At 35.3% G+C, this 25,860-nt stretch overlaps 3 protein-coding genes across 4 annotated transcripts; 2 read left to right on the forward strand and 1 right to left on the reverse strand.

Annotated features, from left to right (window-relative positions):
* Positions 1-7,871: 7,871 nt before the first annotated feature.
* On the forward strand, positions 7,872-12,613 carry LOC145058384 (casein kinase 1-like protein HD16). 2 transcript variants are annotated; one of them, XM_079006300.1, is made up of 18 exons: positions 7,872-7,967; positions 8,077-8,274; positions 8,841-9,309; positions 9,390-9,515; positions 9,620-9,693; positions 9,795-9,864; positions 9,959-10,014; positions 10,094-10,165; positions 10,271-10,365; positions 10,455-10,521; positions 10,598-10,727; positions 10,809-11,027; positions 11,107-11,237; positions 11,316-11,490; positions 11,564-11,654; positions 11,744-11,901; positions 11,997-12,185; positions 12,269-12,613. In XM_079006300.1, exons 3-18 carry the CDS (start codon positions 8,905-8,907, stop codon positions 12,326-12,328), a joined length of 2,118 nt encoding a protein of 705 aa, XP_078862426.1. In that variant the 5' UTR covers positions 7,872-7,967; positions 8,077-8,274; positions 8,841-8,904; the 3' UTR covers positions 12,329-12,613. The 2 variants fall into 2 exon arrangements, with proteins under 2 accessions (XP_078862426.1, XP_078862425.1); XM_079006299.1 differs by having other exon boundaries at positions 8,082-8,274.
* A 6,245-nt stretch (positions 12,614-18,858) lies between these two features.
* LOC145058386 (Methyltransferase-related protein) lies at positions 18,859-19,464 on the forward strand. Its single transcript, XM_079006302.1, has 2 exons — positions 18,859-19,115; positions 19,223-19,464. Exons 1-2 carry the CDS (start codon positions 18,963-18,965, stop codon positions 19,325-19,327), a joined length of 258 nt encoding a protein of 85 aa, XP_078862428.1. The 5' UTR covers positions 18,859-18,962; the 3' UTR covers positions 19,328-19,464.
* Positions 19,465-19,862: 398 nt separating this feature from the next.
* On the reverse strand, positions 19,863-21,924 carry LOC145058385 (Chaperone DnaJ-domain superfamily protein). Its single transcript, XM_079006301.1, has 3 exons — positions 21,517-21,924; positions 20,691-20,759; positions 19,863-20,581 (listed from the first exon to the last, which is right to left on the reverse strand). Exons 1-3 carry the CDS (start codon positions 21,889-21,891, stop codon positions 19,967-19,969), a joined length of 1,059 nt encoding a protein of 352 aa, XP_078862427.1. The 5' UTR covers positions 21,892-21,924; the 3' UTR covers positions 19,863-19,966.
* Between the last annotated feature and the right edge of the window lie 3,936 nt (positions 21,925-25,860).

The raw sequence follows: 25,860 nt of genomic DNA on the forward strand, positions 1-25,860 counted from the left end.
CACCTCGGACCAGCTGGCTTGCACTCCGGAAGAGATAAGGGCGAGGGTACGCGGTGCGTATTGGCTTCGGACGCGGGGCGTAAGCGAGGGCGACGTGTTCTTCATCCAAAGCGAGATCTGATCAGCGATGGACGGCCCACAATGCGCCACGTCATCAATTCCTTATCAGCCTTCGCAAATTGCATTCTCGACTTCTAAAAATCATAACTTTCGCATACGAGCTCCATTTTTGACGTTCTTTATATCCACGCGAAGGTGGGAACGTACTCTACAACTTTCGTTTAGACTGCTAAGGCTAAATCTCGTTCTATCGTAAATTCACTATTTACGCTTCCCGGTGCCGTGTCGGTTCTGTCGCGAAACTTCGACGGGTCATAACTTCTTCGTTATAACTCGGATTTCGGCGTTCTTTATATGTACGGAAACCTTGTGACATATACTACAACTTGGTTAAGATTAGTTATTCTAAATAATCTTTTGTCGAAAAGTCGTTTTCGACCCCTATTGCCTCTAAATTGACTAGCCCGGATTTGCGGGCGTTACAGATGGCACCCGCCCCTGCAACTTTGAGGATCACGGACGGCCGTCAGGGCCGGGTAGAGGCACATGCGACAGGGAGCAGGGCTTTTCAGATGACGACCTTGGAGACGCGAGCAACGCCGGACGTTGCAGGTATGCAATTTCCCATTTTCAGTTCTTTTATTTGTGCATGATTTTATTGTTTTGGTTCTGCATCATTATTGGTAAAAGTATTTTATTTTGATTGGTTGATTGTGATCGAGTTATATGCCATCTGCATACCTTGGATATTTGTATGGTAGTTAGGGGATGTGCTCTATTGAAGAAGGTTTCGAAGGATGCAGTAATTGTAGCATGCTTGGGAGAGATTTGGTACGTCTCGCTAAGTTCGGAGTGGTACAGCGATTGTGATGGATTGGCTAAATCCCTAGCTATGGCGGGATTGGGTTCCTCAGTAGATGGGTTATGGGATGGTAGCAAAGATCGGGATCTCTTTTGAGTATTGAGCAGCAAGGGGTACGCAGGATCGAAGTGGGGGAGAATCCTCCGGGTGTGCCCAAAGAGGAGCACGCAGACCCAAAATGAGTACGTGACCTCCGAGAAGGAAGAGAAGTAGTTCAACGTGGACTCGGCGAGTCCTTCGAGTGGACTCGGCGAGTAGCATGAAGATAAGGAGGAACTCGACGAGTGGGATGAACAGCTCGTCGAGTCGGATGAAGATGGGCATGAACTCGGCGAGTTGGATGAACAACTCGGCGAGTTGGATGAAGATTGCCTTGTGCTCGGCGAGTCTGTTCTTAGACTCGGCGAGTCAGGTCGCGTAGTCCCAAACCCTTCGAGTTAAGACTCGAGTCAGCGAGTCGAGCAAGGACTCAGTGAGTTGGTCAGGACAGGATTCGGGAATCTGTAGACTCGGCGAGTCAGGGGCTGACTCGGCGAGTCAAGTCGCGATTGGAAGGACTTTGAGCATAAGAACCCGGCGAGTCAGTAAGTGGAATCGGCGAGTAGGGTTGACCTGGAAGGTTGACTTTGACCAGGACTTTGACTTTGACAAGAGTTGACTTAGTTGACCTTGAAGGTCAGTTAGACTAAGTGTTATGTTGATATTGGTAGCTCGGGGAGCTAGTGGAGCAGCAGTCCGGAGTCAGTGGTCAGGTAGCGGTCAAAGGAATTAGCAGCAGCAGTTCAGCAGTATCAGGTGAGTTTCCCTTTGTATGAATGGGTCTACGGCCACAATGCCGGCCCATGTAGTTATGAATAGAAGACCCGGGGGTTAGCCCTAGGCATAGTATGCTAGTATGATATTCGGGACGAGGTCCAATGATAAAGGGCGGGTGCCCAAGGAATGGTTTATGTGGTAGTTTATACTTGTTGTCTGTGTGATACTTGTATGTGCCTGGTAGGGAGGTGAGTGTGGGCGAGGTCCCGTATCTCACCAATAGCAGAGTGTGGATGGTGTTCCACATCTCAGTAGCAGCAGAGCAGGGGCGAGGCCCAAGTTAAGGAAGGAGTGAGGGTGGGCTGGGCCCGCACCTCACTATCATCAGGAGTATGGACGGGGTTCCATGACTCATCAGTAGCAAGACACGGGCGGGGCCCAGAGATAGGCGAGGCCTTAGAACAAGAGCCGTTAGTATATGTTTAGCTTATGTGATGTTATGTGATATGTGTATGTGCTATTATATGTTAGTGGGCGGGGCCCTGTGACAGACGAGGCCTAAGTGGAACAGATCTGTATCCGAGCGGGGCTCGAAGCCAGGCGGGGCCGTTGTAGCGGGCGAGGCTCGAGGTAGGGGGCGAGGCCCAGGATAGCGGGCGTGGCCCGGTATGTGTAGTACGTGGTTGCATGGTATGTGGTAGGGTGGGGAACTCACTAAGCTTCGTGATTACGGTTTTCAGTTTTGTTTTCAGGTACTTCCGGTAGTGGAGGGAAGAGCTCGGGGTGATCGCATGGCACACACCATAGTTCAGACAGCCTGGGAATGTTTACTCTGATAACGAATATGTATTTTGGAAACTAATACTTTGTTTATGTTTTGAAATGATGAATTTGCTTAACGTAATGTTTTATTAAAAGAAATTTTTAGTCTTGAATTTTGGGACGTTACAAGTTGGTATCAGAGCCTTGGTTTGAGGGATTCGGACATACTCTCGAGCGTGTCTGAACTCAAACTGAGGGATTGGTATAGAAGTTTTCACAATGAAAATACAGTTTTGTAAAAGGAGAGTTTTGGGAAAGAAAACAGTTTTAGAAAGGCAAAAATAATTCAGAAAGAAAAGAACTTTGAAAAGAGAAAAAGAGTGTGGTGCATGCAATCAACCGAGCTCAAGTAAGTACCCCAAAATACCCATACAAGTTTATGTTATGATTATCAGTTGATAGAACAGTATGCTAGATTAGGACTAAGGATCTAGGAATGATGCCTTATGTGCCTATTATATGTGTTTGAGCTGCATGATAGTGCTTATTAGACAGTAGTAGGATAGCCTGTTTAGGTTATGCCTGAGTTTATGAGTTTGTGTTGCATGTTAGTTCAGATTCTTGCTGTTTGGATATGATTGCTTGAGTATGTTGTGGTTAGATTTTCCCCTTGTCCGAATGCTGCTTGCTTTGTGCATTGTGGGATTTTGAGTGATGGGAGTTAGCCATTAGGTGGATACGTCACGTCACATGTGATCAGGGTTGAATAATCTCAGAGTGCTGGATTTGGCCCTATTGCGCAGCTCTTGTTTGAGTCCAACCGTTGTAGGGACGGGCCTTTTACTTGAAGGATTATCTGAGCCTCGTCACATGTGATGGTATCCAGGTGATGGCTAATTGGCATCACAAGGAGACCTTCAGCAGCTGAGGACTGGTTGAGTTGAGTCAGAGGTTTCCCTAGGGTAAGCCTACAACGAAACAAATCCCCGCAGATAATTCTCTGGCTTCTGACTGACAAATCCCCGAACTTTCAATCATCGAAACAAAACCCAATTAACAATTGGGTTCCAATGCATAATCATAAATCCACACTTGGGGTAAAAAGACCATTTTACCCCTAACCTAGCTTGGTCTAAGACCATGGCCCAAACTCACACTCTGAAGGCCCAAAAGTCAAATAATCAACCAATGACCAATTATGGCCCAATTTTCCAAATTGGGCCCAAACCCCTTGCATGGGCCTTACCCTAAAGCCTATCCAAATAATCTAGTCCATACACTTGTTCTCAGATGGCCCAACACCTAAGCCCAAAAGAAAGGCCCAACTTGAAGCCCAATTATAATTAGGGTTTTCATATAAAATGACGATTAAGGTTAAGTGTTCTTAATTAACATATTAAGGACTTAATCCATTAAGTCCATCACTTCACTAGGCCATTCATACAATGTAGTCAGACATAATTTAAAATTCCAATCCAATAGTCCACGCGGGTCCCGGTAATTCTCAAACTAAAGTTTCCAAGATTAGGGTTTCCTAAACCCTAATTAGGGTTTCCAACCCAAAACATGTCAATTAGTCCAATGATTAAGTTTTTTGGTCAATTAGGGTTTCACTAGGCCGGGCACCACCCACTGCCACCTCTGGTGGTGGTGGTTGACGGCAGCTCACGTCGGCAGCCACTACCTCATGGTGGTGATGATGGATTTTCTTTAACTTTCAACCGAGAATTGTCTAACCAACGACACACCATTACAATACATGCATTCTCATGATTTCACACACACACAAACACCTCCCACGGTGACTAGTGGCGGCAGAAGGAGGCTATATGGCGACAACCACAATGGTTGGCTGCCATGGTGGTTACCCATGCTTTCCGGCCAGAAAATGAACACACACACTTCACAATCACGGAAAAACACTATAAAACATACCCACAACCACCATCTCGGCTGCAGCGACGACGATGATGGCGACATGAGCTAGCTGATGCGGAGCAGAAATGGAATGAGAAGGAATGGTGGCGGCGGAGGAAACAAAGGCTGCGTGGACTATTGGAGATGAGTTGGAGATGGTCTTAACTTACAGTTACACCTCCCCCCCCCCCCCCCCCCCCCCCCTCAATTCTTTTCAACTTCAAACCATAATTTACCAAACAGACCTTCACTTCGGAATTTCTTTACAAAAACCATCCCGGAAATTACACTTTAACCCATTAAATCCAAAATTATGACATTTAACTCCCGGAACCAACACCCTGCTAGAAATATTATGGATTAAAGACTAAAATAAAGTAATGTGTAAATATAAATTTACATCTCGGGGCTAAGGGTCCATTATTTATTTACTTATTTAATTTAATTTAAACGGAATGTTACAGTAAAAGCCCTAGAACGAGGTTTGGCTCGGGTATAAGGAAGCTGATGCATCCCATCATTAACGTCCCCTCAGAGGATTGTTTGACCCTGCAAAGTCTTAACATAACAATGTTTAGGCCAAAATTCCACCTAAACATTATTATCCTGAGTTAACTTAGAGACACTGAGAAGAATTTTGGTTTGTTTGGGAACTCTAAGCACAATGGGTAATTTGAGAACAGGAAGAAATGATGAACCAACATGAGAAATAGACAATAGGTTATTGTTTCCTACTTAGAGCTTGTCATCACCTTTGTATTCATCTGTTATGTTGAGTTTGGTAATGTTAGGAGAGTCATGATCTGTAGCTCATGTGTCAAAATACCAGGAAGGGTCAAACACATTAAGGACTGTGATGTTGAGTCATACGGGCATCTAGGGTTGATTTATAGGATATGGTCTGCGAGAAGGAAAATTTGTCTAATTTCCCCTTTGCCAACAATCCGATGGCTTTATGACCTTGTTTGTTGCAGATTTGACAAAACGGTCTCTTACGACGAGAATCAGTATTACGAGAAGCAGATGAAGACGCCAAATTTGGCTCATTGAAATTGGTATTAGGATGATTGTTGGAGTGATTGACAGTGAGAGCAACAGATGTGGACTGAACAAAGACTTGTCTAAGATGGTCCTATTCGACTCGTGCTTCTTCCTGAAGTAATAGACCTGCAAGATCATCGAAGGAGAGAACTTTTGTCTTTATTATAAAAGCGGTTGTAAAAGCCCCATAGGACGAATCGAACCTATTTAGGAGATGGTTAATAAGATCTTCATCGTCTACATGGTGAAGATTTTCAACGAGAGTCTGAGCTATCGATCGTTTTCATTCGATATAATCAATCATGGTCGTGGACCCTTTGGAGAAGGATTGGAGTTGGGCTTTTAGCTACATTCGACATGCCCTAGTTTGGGATTGAAATGTTTTCTCAATGGCTTGTCAGGCCATCTGCGAAATGTTACATTGTGTAACAATAGCGAGGGATTTTTCTGACAAGGCGGATTGAAGCCACAAGAGAACAAAGTGATCGCGTTTCTTCCTTATAGTGAAGTCGGGGTTAGGAGGGGTGGTAGCCAGAGTGCTTGGAATTGTCGGAGAATCGGTGCTGGCAAGGGTTCCTACGGTGGCTGGAATGATGATGGTGGGTGGAGGTGGACCATAACGAGTAATTCTCACAGTCGAGCTTAACAACAATTGAAGGGATTTGAAAGTTGATTGTGGAGACGGTGGTGGCTGCAGTGTGAAGAAGATGAGGGGTTCCTGTTGTCGTGGAACGAGAAACAAGAGAACAAAGAAAATAAAAACCGAGAGCTATAATGAAGTGTGAATTGTTTTCTGTATTGATATCGTGTAAATACATGTATTTATACAGTAAACTAGAACTGAAACTAGAGATAAATACTCCTAACTCTAAACTAAGTATATGCAAACTTTTTGACTCTAAGACTATTTCAACTGTACATACATGTTTATAATTTGCTAATACTTTGGGTATCTCCAACCCACCCCCAAACTCTATTATTTTTTCTTTCATTCTTCTCCGATCGTATCCTATTTTCATCTTTATTTTTGGAGATATGAATACTATTCCTCCATATCCAAAAATGGAGGTGAAGTTTGGTTGCCAATTTTAGTCCCTTTTATTTTTATTTTATACATGTCTAGCTTATTTTATCTACTAATTATAATTTAAATGTAATATTTAATATTTATAATATCATGTTATATACTAATTTATATTAATTAATCATAAATATAGAGTTTAGTTAGTAGAGGGGTGTATTTGACAATATATATAAGTTATAAAAATTAAATATTCTAGGAATATAGTTTTTGGGTAAAAAATAGGGTAGAAAATGAAGTATGATTGCGATGAAATACAATTTACTACATTTTTTATTCCATTTATGGGGAAAAAAATAGAGATGAGTTGGAGATGATCTTATGATAATGTTTATAAAATTTGGATTTTTTAATATATTTTTTCATTTTCGAAATGTTTTTTTTTATTTTTCTCTCATCTTTATCCTTAGATATTTTTTTCCAAATTTTGATTTTACTGTAAAAGATTGAGTTTATTTTTATCTTATTATATAATTTCAAAATATATTTGAGATGAATAACTACTTTGAAATTAATAAAAAAATTCAAAAATCACAAAAAAGTTTGCAATTCAACCCAAAAGCATAAATGAACAAGTTTGAATTTTTTGAACCATATCCGGTTGAGTAACAATAAATATAAAAATACGAAAATCGTTTTTGCCCTAACAACTAAAAACCATTTCTACGTTTTGCATCGAAATAATTGTTTGTTCAACAACATCACCGAATAATTGATGGTAGAACACGAGGAGAAGAGGAAGGTTGGAGGGTAGCGGATGGAGAGGAGAGCAACAAGGAAGAGGAACACACAAACACACATGCACGTGCGAATGCGCGTTCGCGCGCGTGCGCGCGCGCGCACACACACACACACACACACACACATATATATATATATATATATATATATATATATATATATATATATATATATATAGAGAGAGAGAGAGAGAGAGAGAGAGAGAGAGAGATTTTCATTTTGGCATTAAATTTGTTTGGTTGAATTGTAAGGATTATTTATTTTTGTATTTAATTTGCTTTTCTTTAAGAAAACCAAAGATATGATTATGATTTATTTTGTTCAAAATTACAAATATAGTATTTTTGATTTAAGCCATCAAACAGTTTTATCTAATGATTATTTTTTATTCTTGAATTTTTGAAAAGTTTGAATTCTCAAAATAATAATAATAATAATAATAATAATAATAATAATAATTTTGGACTAGAAAAAAATAAGAATAATAATTGGTCGTATCGAAGGCCACATGTCGCATGCTTCACATTCTTTACTTTCCCCTTTTGCATTTTCATGAAAAAGAAACACTAAAACCGAAAAAGAAATAAATAATTATTTTAATTTTCATTTATTTTATTTAATATAAATATAAAAAAGGCCTCGGACACCAGGGCAAGACCGCAATAGCAATACTTTCAGAGAGAGAGAGAAACAAATACATTACACACCGATAGCCGCAACAAGAATCACACAATCCCATCGCAATTCGTACGATTTTTCGTTTCAAATCTCATTTCCCTCAATTGATCATCACTTTGATCTGTTCATCTCATTCCTGAATCCCTAAACTAACGAAAAGTTTTCATTTTTGTGGCAGAACAGTTTGAATTTCTCTCAATTTTTAACAGATACGGTAAAACGAAGCGGTACACAGGGCGATATTGTTTTTTTGTTATCATGGAATTTACTGGAAGGATCTGACAGCCGATCGAGTCATAAAAGTTAGGTTTTCATGTGAAATTCGCCGATTGATCAAGCATTTGGATCCGATCATCTTGATTTTGCAGTTCTTGAGGTGCGGTCGATCTGCCTTTTGATTATTTAATTATTATTTGAAATACTTTCGCTTTAATTAATTTTAAACATACGGATAATGTTTTGAGTTCATAAGATTTTCGATGATCGGATAAAGTAGTTCTCATGAGCTACGACGTAATCTGACGGTTTGATTCGTCAATGATTTTGTCTCCGATTCTCATTCAAATTCGATACGGACTGTTTTCGTCAGGGATTTGCTTATGTTTCTATGCGTTTATGGAGTAAATTTAATTGGATTCAAAATGATTCTTTAGTCAGACGGATTTATACGCTGTATGCCGTTGGATTGCAATCTTCTGGAGATATTTTCTTTCCAAAAGAATCAAACTTGTAGCAGAATGTAGAATCCTCGTGATAATCTACAAGTCCTTTTGCTAAAAATAGTATAAATCTGACATATATCACTTTCCGATTTAGCAAATTCTCACTCTCATTGTTGCAATTTGTTCATCCGATTCAAATGATACTGTTTCCACTAGCGACATTGTTTTCATTTTTTAAATCTGTTCATCTTTTCACATCACTTTTATTTCATTTATGTAGCTAATTGAAGGCTAAAAAACGCGACACTAGGGTTATGAGTTGGATCTAATTTGCATGGGTGACGATGCCACAACTTCGAAGTGGAGCAAGGAGATCAAAACGGCTTGGTGATCTTCAGCCTGCCACTCAACCTATCAATCAAGCAGAAAACACCGCCCCACCAACCCAAACCAGACCTAGAAGAAAGACTGGTGGTGGTGGTGGTGGAAGGGGAAGAGGTGGTGATGCTGCAGGTGTAGCTAAAGGGCCTGTAGCGGCATTACCAGTGAGGCCAACTGTTGGTGGTAGAGGTAGAGGTGTTCGGTTGATTGATTTGGACCCTGAACCTCCTTGTGATATTATCCCTGAAGCTCCAATTAGACTAGACACAGTTGCAGATAAAGACATTGCCATGGAAGGTGGAAGTGGTGGTGCTGATAAAGTTATGGGTGTTGAAGAAGAAGGCAACTCGACTCCTGTTCCCGAAAGGGTATTCTTTTCTCTTTCTTTGAGATTAACTTTCCCCTTTTAGAAAACTCATAATGTGTGTTGTTTTTGTTTATGATGAAGGTACAAGTGGGAAATTCTCCTATATATAAGGTGGAAAGAAAGTTGGGGAAAGGTGGTTTTGGACAGGTTTATGTTGGGAGGAGGTTAAGTGGTGGAACAGAAAGAACAGGGCCAGATGCAGTTGAGGTACATGTTGAAACAATAAACGATAAATGAAGGTCTTTTTTTCTTTTACAATAACTAGTTCTTTGTGTTACAATTCTGATCTTTTTTTTGTTTTACCTTTTTAGGTAGCATTAAAGTTTGAGCATCGCAATAGTAAAGGTTGCAACTATGGTCCTCCTTATGAGTGGCAGGTTTACAGGTACATATCACATCTTTTCCAAAACATTTACATAATTCCATGTTTAACCTTGTGAGTTGAGAGCTAATACATTGAAACATTTTAATACAAAAAAAAAAAAGCTCATTGAATGGATGTTATGGGATTCCATGGGTTCACTACAAGGGTCGACAAGGTGACTTTTACATTCTGGTGAGTTTTGACTTTTGACTTTGAAATTTGTCATACTTTTTTCATTTTTGGTATAAAAATTCTATCTTTATGAGAATTTATGAATCTTTTTTAGGTCATGGACATTCTTGGACCAAGTCTTTGGGATGTTTGGAATTCTTTAGGCCAATCGTAAGATAATAGTCTTCACTTTACATACATACATAAATGATAAATGTATATTTATTTACTAATTACTTATTTTATCCAGGATGTCACCAAGTATGGTGGCTTGCATTGCTGTTGAGTCGATATCAATTCTTGAGAAGCTTCACTCAAAAGGGTAATTCAAAGTCATATCTAATCTTTCTTGCTAACTTAAACAATCTATATATCTATCAACACATTTAATGACACTCTTTTTTTATACATTAATATTATTATAAAGGTTTGTTCATGGAGATGTGAAGCCAGAAAACTTCTTACTTGGTCAACCAGGAACTGTGGATGAAAAGAAACTATATCTTATCGACCTTGGTTTAGGTTTGCTTTCAACTTTATTTAATTAATGATTCCCCTTTACATTAATTATGTTGAAGTATCATTAACACGTTTTTTGTTGCTTTTTTCAGCATCAAAATGGAAAGATTCAACTTCTAGTCAACACGTTGAGTATGATCAACGACCAGATATATTTAGGTTTGTGAATATAAAATTATTTTAAAAGGTTACTTATAACATCTAATGTGATTTAATTTAATGTAAATTTTGTTAGGGGGACAATAAGATATGCAAGTGTGCATGCACATTTAGGTCGAACAGGAAGTAGAAGAGATGACCTTGAGTCACTTGCATACACATTAATATTTCTCATTAAAGGAAGGTTACCATGGCAAGGTTACCAGGTAGGTCAATTTCGTCTTTTCACTCTAGATTTGTTTTTTTTCTCACATTAGCACATTAATTAAGTTTATTTTATATTACAGGGAGACAACAAGAGTTTTCTTGTTTGTAAAAAGAAAATGGCAACATCACCTGAGTTGATGTGTTGTTTTTGTCCTGCACCATTTAAACATTTTCTTGAAGCTGTTACAAATATGAAATTTGATGAAGAGCCAAATTATTCTAAATTAATTTCTTTATTTGAAAGCCTTATTGAACCCGTTACATCACTAAGACCAATCAGAATCGATGGGGCACTCAAGGTACATTTTACATTTTACAACTTACAAATTCCATTTTTTTTTTAAAAGTGGTTATATTTTATATTTTATTTTTTATCAGGTGGGACAAAAAAGGGGAAGATTGCTTATTAATTTAGAAGAAGATGAACAACCAAAAAAGAAAGTAAGATTAGGTAGTCCTGCTACACAATGGATTTCTGTTTACAATGCACGTCGCCCAATGAAACAAAGGTATGAATTTGTTTTTCTTTTTCATTTAAAATAACAAAAAAAAAGAAGATAATTGATTTGATTTGATTTGATTTTCAGATATCATTATAATGTAGCTGATGCAAGACTTGTTCAACATGTGGATAAAGGTAATGAAGATGGTCTATACATCAGCTGTGTGGCTTCAGCTTCAAATCTTTGGGCCTTAATTATGGATGCAGGAACAGGATTCTGTTCCCAAGTTTATGAAGTTTCTCCTGTCTTTCTTCACAAGGTTATTTTAGTCATTTTCATATCTATTTCCTCCATTTCATTATTAACTCAAGTTTCTATACATTATTGTTCAGGACTGGATTATGGAACAGTGGGAGAAGAATTTTTACATCAGTTCAATAGCTGGTGCTGCTAATGGAAGCTCATTGGTTGTCATGTCTAAAGGTTAAATAATTTTTTTTTTCTATTTTAATTTGATCATGATTTTAATTTTATCAAAAAGAAAATAAAATAGTTTTAATAAATTTTTTTAGGAACGCCATACACTCAACAATCATACAAAGTGAGTGAATCGTTTCCATTTAAATGGATTAGCAAAAAATGGAAAGAAGGATTCCATGTGACTTCCATGACAACAGCTGGCAGTCGCTGGGGTGTTGTCATGTCAAGAAACGCAGGGTTCTCTGAACAGGTATTATACAGCAACCTAATTTCTTTTTTATTTTTTTTTATTGACATATAAGATACTAATAATAATGGATTATTAAAATTAAAATTGAAAAATAGGTTGTGGAGCTTGATTTTCTTTACCCAAGTGAAGGAATACACCGTAGATGGGAAAGTGGGTACAGGATAACATCTATGGCTGCCACACCTGATCAAGCTGCTTTTATATTGAGTATCCCAAGGCGTAAAATGATGGATGAGACTCAAGAAACTTTAAGAACATCTGCCTTCCCTAGCACTCATGTCAAGGTAAAAAAATAAAAAATAAAAATCAAATCTTTTCTTATATATTTTCTCATCATTCGAGTAATGATTGTGTGTTTACTTTGAAGGAAAAATGGTCGAAAAACCTCTACATTGCATCCATGTGTTATGGTCGAACTGTTTGCTGACCGAAAAACTGAGAAAATCCAATTGAACAAAAAAAGTTGGAATTATGTAAAGATGTTGGTGTTAATGTTATGTTGAGATGTAAAATCGAAATAGAGACAATAATGACAAGAAAAAAAAAAAGGGATTGAAGTTTAAAAAAAGATAGAAGAAACAAAGAGAAATGTATGTCAAATATGAGGGTGGTGATGAATGTGAACATTTTGACTTTGGTCAATGTCATGTTGGTCACTATTGTGTACCCTTTCAAGATTTTTATCAATCGAGAAAATGAAATCTCTTATGTATTTTATCGGTTTTTGGTTAGCTATTTTTTTGTTTGAGTTGAATGTGTATTCAACAATATGTTCAAAACAGGAATCTGATTGATTAGCAAAGAGCCTATAAGACTTCAAACAATCACATCATTCCTTTCTAGAATACACAAATTGAAAGAAATCGATGACTTTGAAAATAAAATGACGGACATTTATAGGTTACTCTTCTATAATATTCAAAATGAGGATTTAGAAGATTAAAACTTGGTTTTTAAACACACAAGTTTATCATTTATAAGTAGGATTGAACATTGCACATTCGTGAGCATAAACAATGGCTTTGAAAACATATATAGTTATTGTATGAGTTTTGTTTTGAAAGGGTTTATAGTCTTGGTTTTAAATCCATATTTATAAAATTACAAATGAGGTTTGGTTTTATTCTTGCAAGAGGTAGGATTAAGTTCAATGCCATTCCACTTTTCTAGGGATTGTAATTTTTTTTTGTAAGGTCTAATTTTTCAGTAAATAATTTATGAAACAAAGGTTGACTTGTAAATTGTAAATAAAAGTTGAATTCCTTTGTATAGTGGGATGGAATCCGTCAAACCAATGATGAGGGTAAGGATGTGCATGATGGAATGATGGAATGGAAGTTGGATTCCTTTATTTACTAATCATTGACATCAATCAAACCTACAGCCAAGCCTCTTGGTCAACAACCAATTAGAAGCTCTCTTTTTCCAAATGTTGGGTCAACGAATATGCAAACGATCTACAATTAGTTGGATTGGGTGATCCTTGGATATTTTTTATAACAAAGTGGGACAAAGAAAGAAGAGAAATAGTTGGATGATTAATTACAATGCAATTTTTTTTTGAGCTTCAAGCATTTAACTTTTAAGAAAAAACTAAAAAGGAAAAATGTTTAATTCGACAGTAGGAGTTTCTGACTTTTAGCTTTAAATAAAAATGTTTAAATCTAAAAACTACTTCAAGTAGCGTCTAACAAAAGGCTCTTTTATATTTTTGCAAATTGATATAATTATATTTTTTTAATTATGTTTATATTTTATAAAGATGTGGTTTTATGTAATTTTATATGTTTTAAAAGCTTTTTTTACCAAACATTCATATAAAAATAAAAGCTACAATATACAACTATCAATTAGTTTTGTCACACACCCCTATATAATAAAGAAAGAGTTTGATGTGTTATTTGATCAATATGGTACAAACAATAAAAAATCAAATTTATATTGTTGAAGATAAATACTAAGTATGGACAACATTAAGACGTTTGATCAATACTAAGTTCAAGAGATATATATATATATATATATATATATATATATATATATATATATATATATATATATATATATATATATATATATATATATATATATATATAATCAACAAACTTTGTTTTACCTAAGATTTGACATGGAATGGAAGTAGTCAACATATTGCTTTTTCAACCAACTACAGAGCCCTAACTGTCAATCCAGCCCCACAAAGATTAACGTAGAACCAGTCAAACACATTTGTTAGGATTTACATAACATTAATGATGGGGTTGGTGTTTAAAATCTTCTAGAAGAAAATAAAAACTTAAATAATTTTCATCTAAAATACTTTACCCGCTCTATATATTTAATTATCTTCATAAATTTTTTGCACTCTAAAGCAAAATTTTTGAATTATTAGTAGTACTCAAGTCATGTTCATGATCATAAATGTCCATTGCTTCCCAAATGCAAGTCTTGAAAGTTAAAACTTAACATTTGTATGATTACCAACTACAAACGTACGTTGGTCCTCAAGCTAGTATTCTCTATTGTACTAAGAAATTGGAGAAAGAGTGAAATGATTCATTCAATTGGACTGGTATGTTTTTTGGATAGGCACTCATGTATTATTATTGTGAAAATTAGAAAAAATCTAGAAAGCCTAACGCATACACGATATGAGTTTTTTTTTTCATGAAAAAAACAATAAATAAAAAAAGTCATTTTATCTCTAAGTAAAAGCATTTCCAATTGCTAATATATGGGATCTACAATAAGTTGTCTATTTATAATTGGTTGAAAACCTATGAGACTCACTAAATCATTGAAAAAAAACTCACGACAAGAGCTTGTTAACTAACAAGCTGTTCGAAAAAGTTCATCCGCCAGTTTTTTTTTTTTTTTTTTTTTTCTCAAATTTAAGAGCTTTTGGTTTAAAAAAATTATTCAAAAAACTCATACTGTGGATAATATTATATAGTACATATTATACATGAAAATAGGTAGTACATGTTATACATGACAGTCGTTGAGTGAGTTCCAAAATGAAATACACCCCTACTCAAATTTGATTAGCAACTCATCAGTGAGTTTTAAAGAGCTATTAATAACTTTGTTTTGTAAAAGAAAAAGATTCATTAATCATGATTAAATAATATATGTAATAGAATTAACATTATATATTACATTTACACATTTTTTTGAACGGCCAAAATATTATATTTACACATGATATAATTCCTTTTTAATCATTTCTACAGGTGAACGCATATCCTCATTGAATTATATTACTGCTTATTTTTACTACCTTACACATTTAATTTCTTTGTTAATCAATTTCATCCAACCAAATAAGCCATAAATAAAATTTATAAATCAAAATCAATTTTAATAATTTCAAATTCTAATCCCCAATAAGTGAAACGTCAAACACTTCAACTACAATAAATACCAAAGCTTCTTATTTGAGTTGTTCTGTTTCCTTTTTTTTTTTTTTTTCTTTTTATTACTATAAATAATTTAAAACATTAGAAAGTTGCAATAAAATATTGTCGATGCTAAGCGTGATCAACAAGTTTTTAAATTTCTATATAATTTTATAGCAGAAATAAGTTATGTATAAAATTAATCACTAGACCTTTTATGTTTAAAATGCAATTTTATAGATAACATAAATATACAATATTAGATAAAACATTCTTTAGAATTCAATTTAGAGCTGTTGTTAATTTTAATTTTTAAAGAGATTTAATCAAGCAAACACACCTAGGAGTGGTCACCTACTAATCAATCTTCTAGAAGGCACACATATGTCAAACGTTTAAATGCATAATTTCTTCTTATGTCAACTTCTATTCATATTAAGAAAGCAATAACTTTTAAATTAAGGTTATGAAGATTGAGATTTTACCTAAATTTTCTTTTATTTTATAACATCGTGATCGTAAGATTTGATCTAAATCAAAAAATCCTACCACAATGAATAATTACTTTCGTAGAAGTTGCAATTTAGAGCAAAGATTAATTACAAGTCCAAATTTCCAACATTAATCCATTCAAAATTCAAAAGGAACTTGCAGTAATGATCTTTTCAAATCTTATATATATAAGATCGGATGAGAACTCTTTTTAAAGTGAGGACACATTAAAAAAATTAAAAAAAATTCTTAAAAAAATATAAATTATAAAATCGAGCATAGTATTACATCGGAGAGGAAAAAAAAATGGATCATCAAAATTGAAGCATGGATCATTTTTATGATCCATAATTTAATTTTAATGATGCAAAAAAGAATTCAATTTTTTTTCTCCGAATATAGTACTATGCTCGATTTTATGATTTGTATTTTTTTACATTTTTTTTTCAATTTTTTTAAGATGTCCTCACGAGTACTCACCTATATATATATATATATATATATATATAGGTTGGTTTATATATATATATATATATATATATATATATATATATATATATATATATATATATATATATATATATATATAAACCAACCTAATGAATAATAGACTTTTGTTTTTTTATAATTGGACTATAAAAGTTTTTTATTTCACACTTTGGCCATAAATCTACTTTTTTATTTATACTTTGGCCATAAAATTTTTATATTGGAATATTTGGTTTCTAGACTTTCGTATATTGGCAAGTCCTCCCCTTATTTTGTAGAATAGCTCTTTCCATCCATTTACTTTGTAAAATGTCACTTTCACCCCCCCTCAACTTTGAACAACGACAATTTTCACCCCTCAACTTTTGTATATTGCCATGTTCGTAAGTTTGGTTTCTAAACTTTCGTATGTCAGTAAGTTTACCCCCCCCCCCCCCCCCCCCCCAATATAACCATGCACACACACGATAAAATGATGAATATTAGTATTTTCTTTTTTGTGACTAGAACATAGTAAGCAAAACCTCGCATGTGTTCCGCGTGAAGCAAAGAGGAGGCAATTTCTAGTTAAAGAATCAAAACATACAATATAGAAATATATTATTTCATAATCTATATCAATGTATTCATAGATATTCTTTTATGTGTGTGGTTTCCTACTTTAGTTTGGTTTGATAACAATAAGGAGTGTGTTATAAAAGATTGTTGGGGTGAGGTTGGTTAGATGTGGGAGTAGTGTAGGGAGGTTTAGGTTTGGTCTAGAACATGATCAACTTAATGCATTTATTAGACTCATGACCGATTTTGTTCTATATGATGGGATGGATTTGGAGGGGAGGGGGCAGTAGTGCTGGTGATTTCAAGGCGATAAGACTTACACAGATTGAAGACTTTGTGTTGTCGAGTGGGGCTGAGGAAACGAAGGGGAATAGATATATGCCTTAAAAAGTGAACATATTTTTTTTACATCTTGGTCTAGATGGTCACCTGACCAAATCTACTTTCAAAGGGTATTGATGTTCCCTCACTTTTTTTTCGTTGTTGTCAAGTGTAGACGAAATACCTTATTTATCTGTTTATCGATTACGAGATAGTTGTGAGGATGTGAAATGTTGCTTTCACATTACCTGGAACTTTAAATGATGTTATAGTTATAGTGGATTTGGTGGAGCCCATGTATGTTTCGTTGATCAAGAAATATGCAATGAATGTTATTATTATGACCACTTTTTAGGTGCTTTGGAGATTCGGAAACAAGGCTGTTATTATTATGACCACTTTTTAGGTGCGTTGTTGTCAAGTGTAGACGAAATACCTTGACCATCTCTTTATTGTGATTTACCAAATAGGAATCGTAAAATTAATTTGAATTAGGTTTCTTGATTTCAAAATCGTATGAACGTTTTATTATGATCTAGTTCCTTGCTAATATTTTTGTTATAAATCTTTTAGTTGTTCAAAAACAAATCTATTTATAGACAAAACTTAGCTCCTTGCTAAGTGTGGAACCACAATTATAAATGTAGCATCTACTCTAAGATGGCAAATGAGACATTAATATATTTCCTAATTTAAAATAAAAATGAGTTTGAATATTTATTTAGGAGCATCAATGAAAATGAAAGGATAAAATTAAAATATCAGTTGTCTTTTTTTTCTATAAAGATATCAACCAATTTAAAATGTTTCATTAGATTTAATAAAACTTTATTACAAAAAAAAAATCTAAATATCATATAATCAATGATCTTTTAATTATTTTTTAATATATTAATGTTACAAAGATTATTCACCAATCATACCCTTAAATTGATTTTGTTAAGATCAAAATCATTTTAGAATTTAAATGATAAGATCTTAATGTTTACAATAAAAACATTTTGAACTAAAATCACTTTAACGTGGTTTTTATTATTTTATATAAAACTACAACGATATTAATACCTTAATTGTTGTGTTATATTAAAACCTATTTTATTATAACCACCTAAAGAATCATAAGATCGTGCGTTCAAGTTCATCAATGACATCAATGGGACATACCACGTATTTCTTATTTCAACATCATTATTCATCCGATCATGGGCGGTTCTATGGTAACCGGATTTCTCAAATTCTTAATATTAAAATAAAAAAATGTAATACGAGTGTATACTTCAAAAATTTATAATGGCATGATGCACGAGCCACTATATTTCATTATTAAATTTAATTGACCTACAGAAATGAGATATATGAAATTAAAATCAAAATATATATGTTTTCTTGTTAATTATATAAATATAATTTAATTAAGACTATGAAATGTAAACATTTGAAAGAGATTTGTCATTAAACAAACGATTTTTAAATTCTATTATGACCTTTGTTCCCATATTCGGAAGAACTAGAAAAATGACAATAATACCCTTAGACTTTGTTCCTATTCTAAGACTAGATCAAACAAGACAGATAATGACGAAAATACCCTGGTCACAAAGAATAGTAGGTATAGCCACCTTTGACTTTGTAATACCCAAATCACCCACATCCAAGTGGGTCATACGCGTTTATCCAATTATTTATATATCAACACGATTAACAAAAACTCACGCCTCCCTTACTTTTCAATATCCCAGTTCATCTCCTACATTATCAAAGAAAACTCAGAACGTTGTTCAAGATTCAAGAAGAAGAGAGAAGATGTGTCCCATGAGGTTCCTGTTGGTGTTTTTCTCCGCCGTATTGGCGGCTTACATCGCCTGGAAATCAGTTCCTACATCGTCGGAGCCCACCCACGACATGTTTTCCGATGATGACTCATCCATCAAAAAACAAGAATCTAACATCATCAAGGTAAGCCTTTCTTGCATTGGTCCTTGTAGAAACTCATTGTTTGTTCTCCTACACTCTATCATATGTTCGAATTTTGAATTTAAATGTTTATGGTATTTGGATTTCAGATGGCTCAAGCTGGATTCTGGGGATTTGTTGATATGGCGAGTGGAAAGTATCTATGGAGAAACCTAAACCAGATTAAGCAAGACTCAAAAGTCAAGAGTTCGTAATCCTTGGGATTTCAGAAGAAAACCCGACCCATTTTTCATGTATTGATATGAGAAAGTCAAACAATCCGCTTTGCTTGTGGTGTTTCTCAATTTCTTGTGTATCCATGTCATGTATAAAATCCTCTTCTTATTCATTATATTTATGTGAAAATTATGCATCTCAAGATGCTACCTATCTAATTCAATCACCAATTACTTGTTGAAAAAAAAATAGTCGATTGTCAACTAATTGTATACAAAATTTATTATTAATCATAAAAATAAATGAAATCCGGTAACCATAATAACCATATAATGGAATAAGCAAAATAAATTTGGCTTAATTTCTTAAGACACACCCCCTTTACCTATTTAGGCCAACTCCTCTCACCTTAAAATCAATGAACATTGTGATTTGTGAAAGTTGTTTCTTTAAATACAAGGGTAAAATAGTCATTTAAGTCTCATTCAGTTTGTTCCATCTAAAAAAGAAATACACACCAGTTTTTATTTAGACAAACATTGCTATCCATATAGAACTTAATGGGAGAAGATGTAGAAACTATGATGTGGTTTATATGCTATAATGACTTGAATCTCATATCCAATACTATTTACAGAGAGTATTTAAATTGAAAAAAAAAAAAAAAAAAGGTAGGTTTAGTGAAGATGAGCTTGGAGTTTAATAGACATATAGAGAAGAGCAAGAAGGGCACCATGGGGAATTGGCGCAAACCTTGCAATATATGAACCAACCCACATGGAAACAACCACAAGAGCAACAACATTACTACTTGTTTTCCCACAAACCCAACTAGCAAACGAGAGGCATAAAGTAAGCACAATTCCGCTTTTACCCCCCAACATCCACGCAACTACATAACCAACCTTATACCCTCCATCAAGCTTAGGGTCAAGCAAAGCCATCAAGCTGCTAAAAGTGAGCGACAGTTTTGCCCCTATGGTTTTCAGTAAAAATATGGACAGGAACGTGGATTTCAAGACTTCAGTAAACGAGTGTCTTTCGTTGATAAGGGTATTATCGTCTTCGGATTCGTCTTCAGATTCATCATCAAAAGGGTAATATCGGTATTTCGAGTCGTACCATTCTTGGTGATTCATTTTTTGTTTAAAATGAGACCATTTGTGTAAATTTATGTCGTCTAGATCGATGTTGTATGTACGCCATGGTGGGCCAGTACTAGGTTGAAAATTACTAGGTTGAAAATGGAGGGAATTATCGTACTGGTGTCTTGTTGTGGAGTTAGATAACACCTGTCAAATGAAATGATGCCCAAAAGGTTAGTTTTTAAGAAGGTTTTTTTTTTGTTATATTTAAATGTTAAGATATTGATTGATAATGAAAAAGTAGATAAAGTGTAACCTCGTATGCGAGACGAATGCCTTTGAACATTTCACTAGCTTGTGAATCCTTGTTGACATCTGGATGATACTGGCATCAGTAAAAAAGTAAACTATCAACTAAGTTATATAGGTAAAGAAATGTCAACAAAAACAACAATGGCAATTGGCTTTAATCACATAGTGAATTGTTTTGATTACTTTTCCTTCTAAAACATTGAATTGTAATTTAATAAGCATGTTCTATATTAGGGAATTTCTATATACCAATTCTTATCTATGCAGCCTTGCAGAATTATGGTATTAATTTGAAGATCTATATCTGTGCCAACAGTTATCATCACATGAGCACTTCAATCCTTTGTAGTTAAAACAATATGAACTCTTAATGTGCAATAATTTCCTTTTCCATCTGATTGGCCATAAGTGGAGAAGCATTCTAAGTGCATCAGTTATGAAGCAATCTATCTACCATTTAGATAACTAATAGAATGGTCCACTAATAAAGCACTACCCCCATCAGTTACTGAACTTACTTTATAGAATGAACTAAAACTCAGAGTTCAATTTGTATTAAGTAGAAAAAAGGGGCAAACATCACTATCAGGTGGTTCTCCCAAATTTTTCTAGGAATAAGCATAATTTGAACAAGAGAAGATGTAATTAGATTCCGCTCACACTGCTGGCTTGTTAGATATTCAACACAAATTTCATCTTCTAAGATTAATTGAAAGTGAATACCAAAGAATATTCAAACTGTTTATCAAGGCATGATTCTCTATTCAGCCCTAATATAACGCAAATCGAAATCAGATACACAATCATACTGTTGTTAATTTGTTATATACCTTTCGAGCGAGGAGACGATATGCCTTCTTGATATCCGAGGTTGTAGCCTCAGCAGATACCCCTAGAACAGCGTAGTGATTCTGATGACTGTTGGAAATGGCGCATGTAACGCTGATCCGGCTGCGCTGGCGTGTAGGGGCAGCGCCGATCAGAAAAATGAGGTTGCGATTGGAGCTACGACGGAGAGAGACGATGGTGCCGCTTCCGGTATCGGTACCATAGATGGATGTTGGCACCGGAAATAGACGAGATTGCATGGTTGGATTTCGAGCATTCGTAGCCGTATGCTGTTTGAAAACTGCTTGTGTAGGTGTTTTGGGGCTCAGCTTCTGCTTGGAACGGATGAAGATGTGGTTTATGTTGAGTGCTTGCATTAACCACTTGTACTGTACATCAATTTTGTTTGTGAAATATTGTTTGATTTTTGTTCACTAATTTGTAGAATAATATTTGATGACTAATTTGTTTATTATATTATGTTCATCATAAGATGACTAATTTGTTTATTATGTTCATATCTACCAATAGTAGTGGTTATTTTAGTGGTTATTTTAGGTTACTACTTATATATATATATATATATATATATATATATATATATATATATATATATATATATATATATATATATATATATATATATGACATCTATGTGGACAAGAAAAAAAAAAGACTTACGAGGATAATTATATTTTAGTTTTGTTATACATCATAAGGTAACTACCTTGTTTACTGTGCTCACATCTTATCAATATTATCGGTTATCTTAGGTTAGTGCCTATGTGACATACACATGACATGTACGTGGACAAGAAAAACACATGTGTACATTATAAAAGGGTATCATATAGTTACAGTTAAATGTGACTTGAGTATTTGGAGCATTCTCACAGAACATTTGGATTCAGTTGAATACTTGGAGTTCAATGGAGCATGTGACAAGGGAACATATCATCTTAGAAGGAAATGAATCATCTAACAAAGGAACAAATCATTTAAAAGGAGGAATGGGGCACCTGATAAATGAATAGAGCATCTAGGAAAGGAATGGAGCATCTTCCACAATGAAAATGTGACATCTGCGCCATTTTGGAAGAAGTTGCGTCATCCATGATGAGGATGTGCCAATATTAAAAAATTACATTCAATATTAATTTTTTTTACATAATATCCGAATTTGAAATAGAAAAACAAAATACATCAATCGGAATCGTCATCCTCATCATTGGCATCGTCGTCATCGTGATCCTCGACATCGTCACCCTCAACGAACATATCTGAATCTTCATCTGATTCGTCAAACAAGTCATTGTGTCAATACTCTGTATGGGGCTATATTTGAGCCTTATAAACGTGCTCCACCAAATCCGCACGAAGAGTGTGATGAAGGTCATGATCATTTACTTCTTTTCTATTTGCGATATACTCTTGGGTATCAACGACTACTCCTTCGACATTTGACAAAACTTCATTTTCATTCTATCGACATATCGCTCTTTCTTCGTGTAACGTCTGAGATTTATCGGGTATTATATTGCTTTTTATTCAAGTTATAAATATTAAAATGTTGGGATATTTGGGGGCGGAGCATACACTAGGAGTACAGGGTGTATGCACGGCGTACATATGAGAAGCGCGGAACGGGGAGCCCCCATGTGTACGCTGGGTGTAGGGTGATCAGATGCAAACCCCAAATTTTAGGGTTGGCCCCCTATTTAAACAACTTATAACCCTCCAAACCTTTATCCGCTCAGCCTCCCAAGTTCTCTTAGTGCCCAAGTCGAACCCTAACTCCATTGCATGTATCTTAAGCTTAATTTGAACATTTTGGTGCTATTTTGGTGGTTTTGAAGAAGAAGGAGCTTGAAGAAGGAGCAAGAGCTTGGAGAAGTCTTGTAGATCAAGAAGTTTGGCATCATTTATGGCCCATTAGAGGTATAAAGCTTTAAACTTGGTCATTGCATGCTTAGATATAGTTTTGGGGTGTTTTATGTCACATTTTGGTCCCATACTTAAGGTACCCTGAGTTTTAGAAGATTTTGTCCAAATGAGTTGTCCTTTTTGGCTCTTGGAGGTGTTCAGAACCTTAAAAATTGAATCTTCATGGTTTAGCCTCAACCATGCAAGTGCTAGATGTCCACTAAGTGAGCTTATGGACTCAATGTGTGTCGTAATCCCCACCCATGCATGCAAAAGCATAAAGTTCATAACTTTATGGTTTAGAATGTTGTTAGAAGCCTAGATCTATGTTCTGGACGTTAGGACTTAATGAATTAAGTCAAAAGAAGGATCTTAGGGTGGCTGGTAGGAACGTTGGGCGTACCCCTAGTACTCTATGCGTACCAGGTCAACTTCCCGCTTCTAGTCATGGCTAACGTACGTATATGCTGAGTACGCAGCAAGTACGCGTACAGGGGGTCAAACGTTGTTTTGAGCCATGCCATATCGGGCTGGGAGATGTTGAGCCTCAAGCCCACCTGGACTGAAACCTTTGGGCCTAGGACTAAGATTATGATATTGGACCTTAAAGCCTAATTAGTTGGGCTTAGACATGTTATTGGGAAAGTTAGGCCTTGGAGGAAGAGGCCCAATAGGGAAAGGACTAGGGGTCACAACTAGTAAATTAGGGTTAAAATTATGATCCTTCTACAAGGCAATTTCCTTCATGTAACCTTGCATCATCCCATTTAATGAAATTCAAACTACAATGTTATTTAAGTTCATACGTTCCTACATTGTGATTCGAGTCGAAACAACCTCATGCAAGTTCAAAACTCGATCCAATAGCTAAGTCCAATAAATTTTGGGCCTTAACCCAAGAATTCTCGGCCCAGAACCCCTATTGGACCAAGACTTCTTCATTGGGCCCTATTGGGCCGATAACTTCTCCTATTGGTCTTGTTGGGTCGAAAACCTTTATTTGGGCCCTAATGGGCCAAAAACTTCTAGTGGGCCTTACATTAGGTAGAAAATCCTTCATTAGGCCTTTTTAGGCCGAAAACCTTTTATTGAGCATTAGTGGGCCAAAAACATTTCAATAGGCCTTGTTAGGCCGAAAACCTCTATTGAGCCCTCCTTTTGGGTCGAAAACTCTTTTGGGCAAAGCAAAATTCAAAACAATTTCTTTTTGGGCCGAGAACCCTATGGTTCGGTTATGGGTTAAAAAAGGGGAAAAGGGATTGGATAATAAGAATTGCCACCTCATTTTTGTCTAGCATGCCTCCAAGCCTTAAACCTCCATGTATCCAAGCATATATCCCATCAAGAGTTAGGAAAGTCAACTCCCCTCCCCTCTCTCTTGTTATTGGCTGAACCCCCCCCCCCCCCCCATCTCTCTCTTATTTACGGCCAACACCATAACACACATACAAAACCACTTCCATTTCCTCACTTTGCTCTCAAGAAACTCCCCTCCTTTGCTCTCTCAAAATCTTGAGCTTCATCACCACCAAAAGTCGGTTCTAGGCACCTTGGTAAGTTCTTTATAAAACTCAAAGTGTTTTGTTACAAATTTGTGCGAAGATCATTCCATTCACCCACCATTTTCGTGTGTATGACTCTTAGAACTCCACCCCTTATCGAGTGGTCTTCAAAACTACACCAAGCTAGGTCCAACAACTTCTTCTTCTTCTTCTTCTTCTTCTACTACTCGAAATATTCAAGGTGAGCTTCATATCCCTACTTTTTCATGTTTTCTTCAAGTTTTAGGGGGGGAATACAAGTCAAGTTTTCTTTTAACCGTTGGATAATTGCATGGACCAATGTGTTATGTGTTTAACCTTTGGGTATTTGCATGAACATGGAGTTTACCGCATACATATTCATAAAAATCATGAGAAAAGTGTTTGTTAACATGAATATCACATGAAAACTTGTGGATATGGGTTATACACTCAAAAATAGCAAAAATGAGTGTTGTGTTCAAACATATATAATCTAAACTTAAACATCAACTTTCAATAGAAAAGTTATGTTCTATTTAAGGACTATTTTGACCATCTTAAACTTAATATTTTTCAAAATTGTTTAACATGCAAATAGTTCCGGTTTATACCTTTCTAAGGACTACTTGTACGCGTTCATACAATTTTTCTACAATTTTTGGCGATTTTTACAAAACTGTCTATCATTTCAAAAAGAATTTCGGACCAGTATGTGAAGATGAACATTTTCACACTAGTTTGAGGTCATTAAAAATTATAATAAAAATTATGAATAAGTTAGACTCATTTTCCAAACTCTCAGAGTTTACAGATCCAAATTTTGTGTAACATCCGGATTCTCAGGTATTCTATATTATTCATTATTTTTGAGTTAGAGAGAATGGACTCGACGAGTTGGCG

The sequence above is a fragment of the Lactuca serriola genome, chromosome 6, assembly GCF_051521515.1.
Source record: "Lactuca serriola cultivar US96UC23 chromosome 6, Lser_US96UC23_V15, whole genome shotgun sequence".
NCBI lineage: Eukaryota > Viridiplantae > Streptophyta > Magnoliopsida > Asterales > Asteraceae > Lactuca > Lactuca serriola.

Bases quoted from the DNA above. Each gene is read 5' to 3' on its own strand.
- LOC145058384 (XM_079006300.1), top strand. From the start codon at position 8,905: ATGCCACAACTTCGAAGTGGAGCAAGGAGATCAAAACGGCTTGGTGAT. The intron at 11,902-11,996 runs GTATTATACAGC...ATTGAAAAATAG, and splicing joins ACGCAGGGTTCTCTGAACAG to GTTGTGGAGCTTGATTTTCT. The intron at 12,186-12,268 runs GTAAAAAAATAA...TTTACTTTGAAG, and splicing joins TCCCTAGCACTCATGTCAAG to GAAAAATGGTCGAAAAACCT.
- LOC145058386 (XM_079006302.1), top strand. From the start codon at position 18,963: ATGTGTCCCATGAGGTTCCTGTTGGTGTTTTTCTCCGCCGTATTGGCG. The intron at 19,116-19,222 runs GTAAGCCTTTCT...TTTGGATTTCAG, and splicing joins AAGAATCTAACATCATCAAG to ATGGCTCAAGCTGGATTCTG.
- LOC145058385 (XM_079006301.1), bottom strand. From the start codon at position 21,891: ATGCAAGCACTCAACATAAACCACATCTTCATCCGTTCCAAGCAGAAG. The intron at 20,760-21,516 runs GTATATAACAAA...TACTGATGCCAG, and splicing joins ATCGTCTCCTCGCTCGAAAG to TATCATCCAGATGTCAACAA. The intron at 20,582-20,690 runs GTTACACTTTAT...TTCATTTGACAG, and splicing joins GCATTCGTCTCGCATACGAG to GTGTTATCTAACTCCACAAC.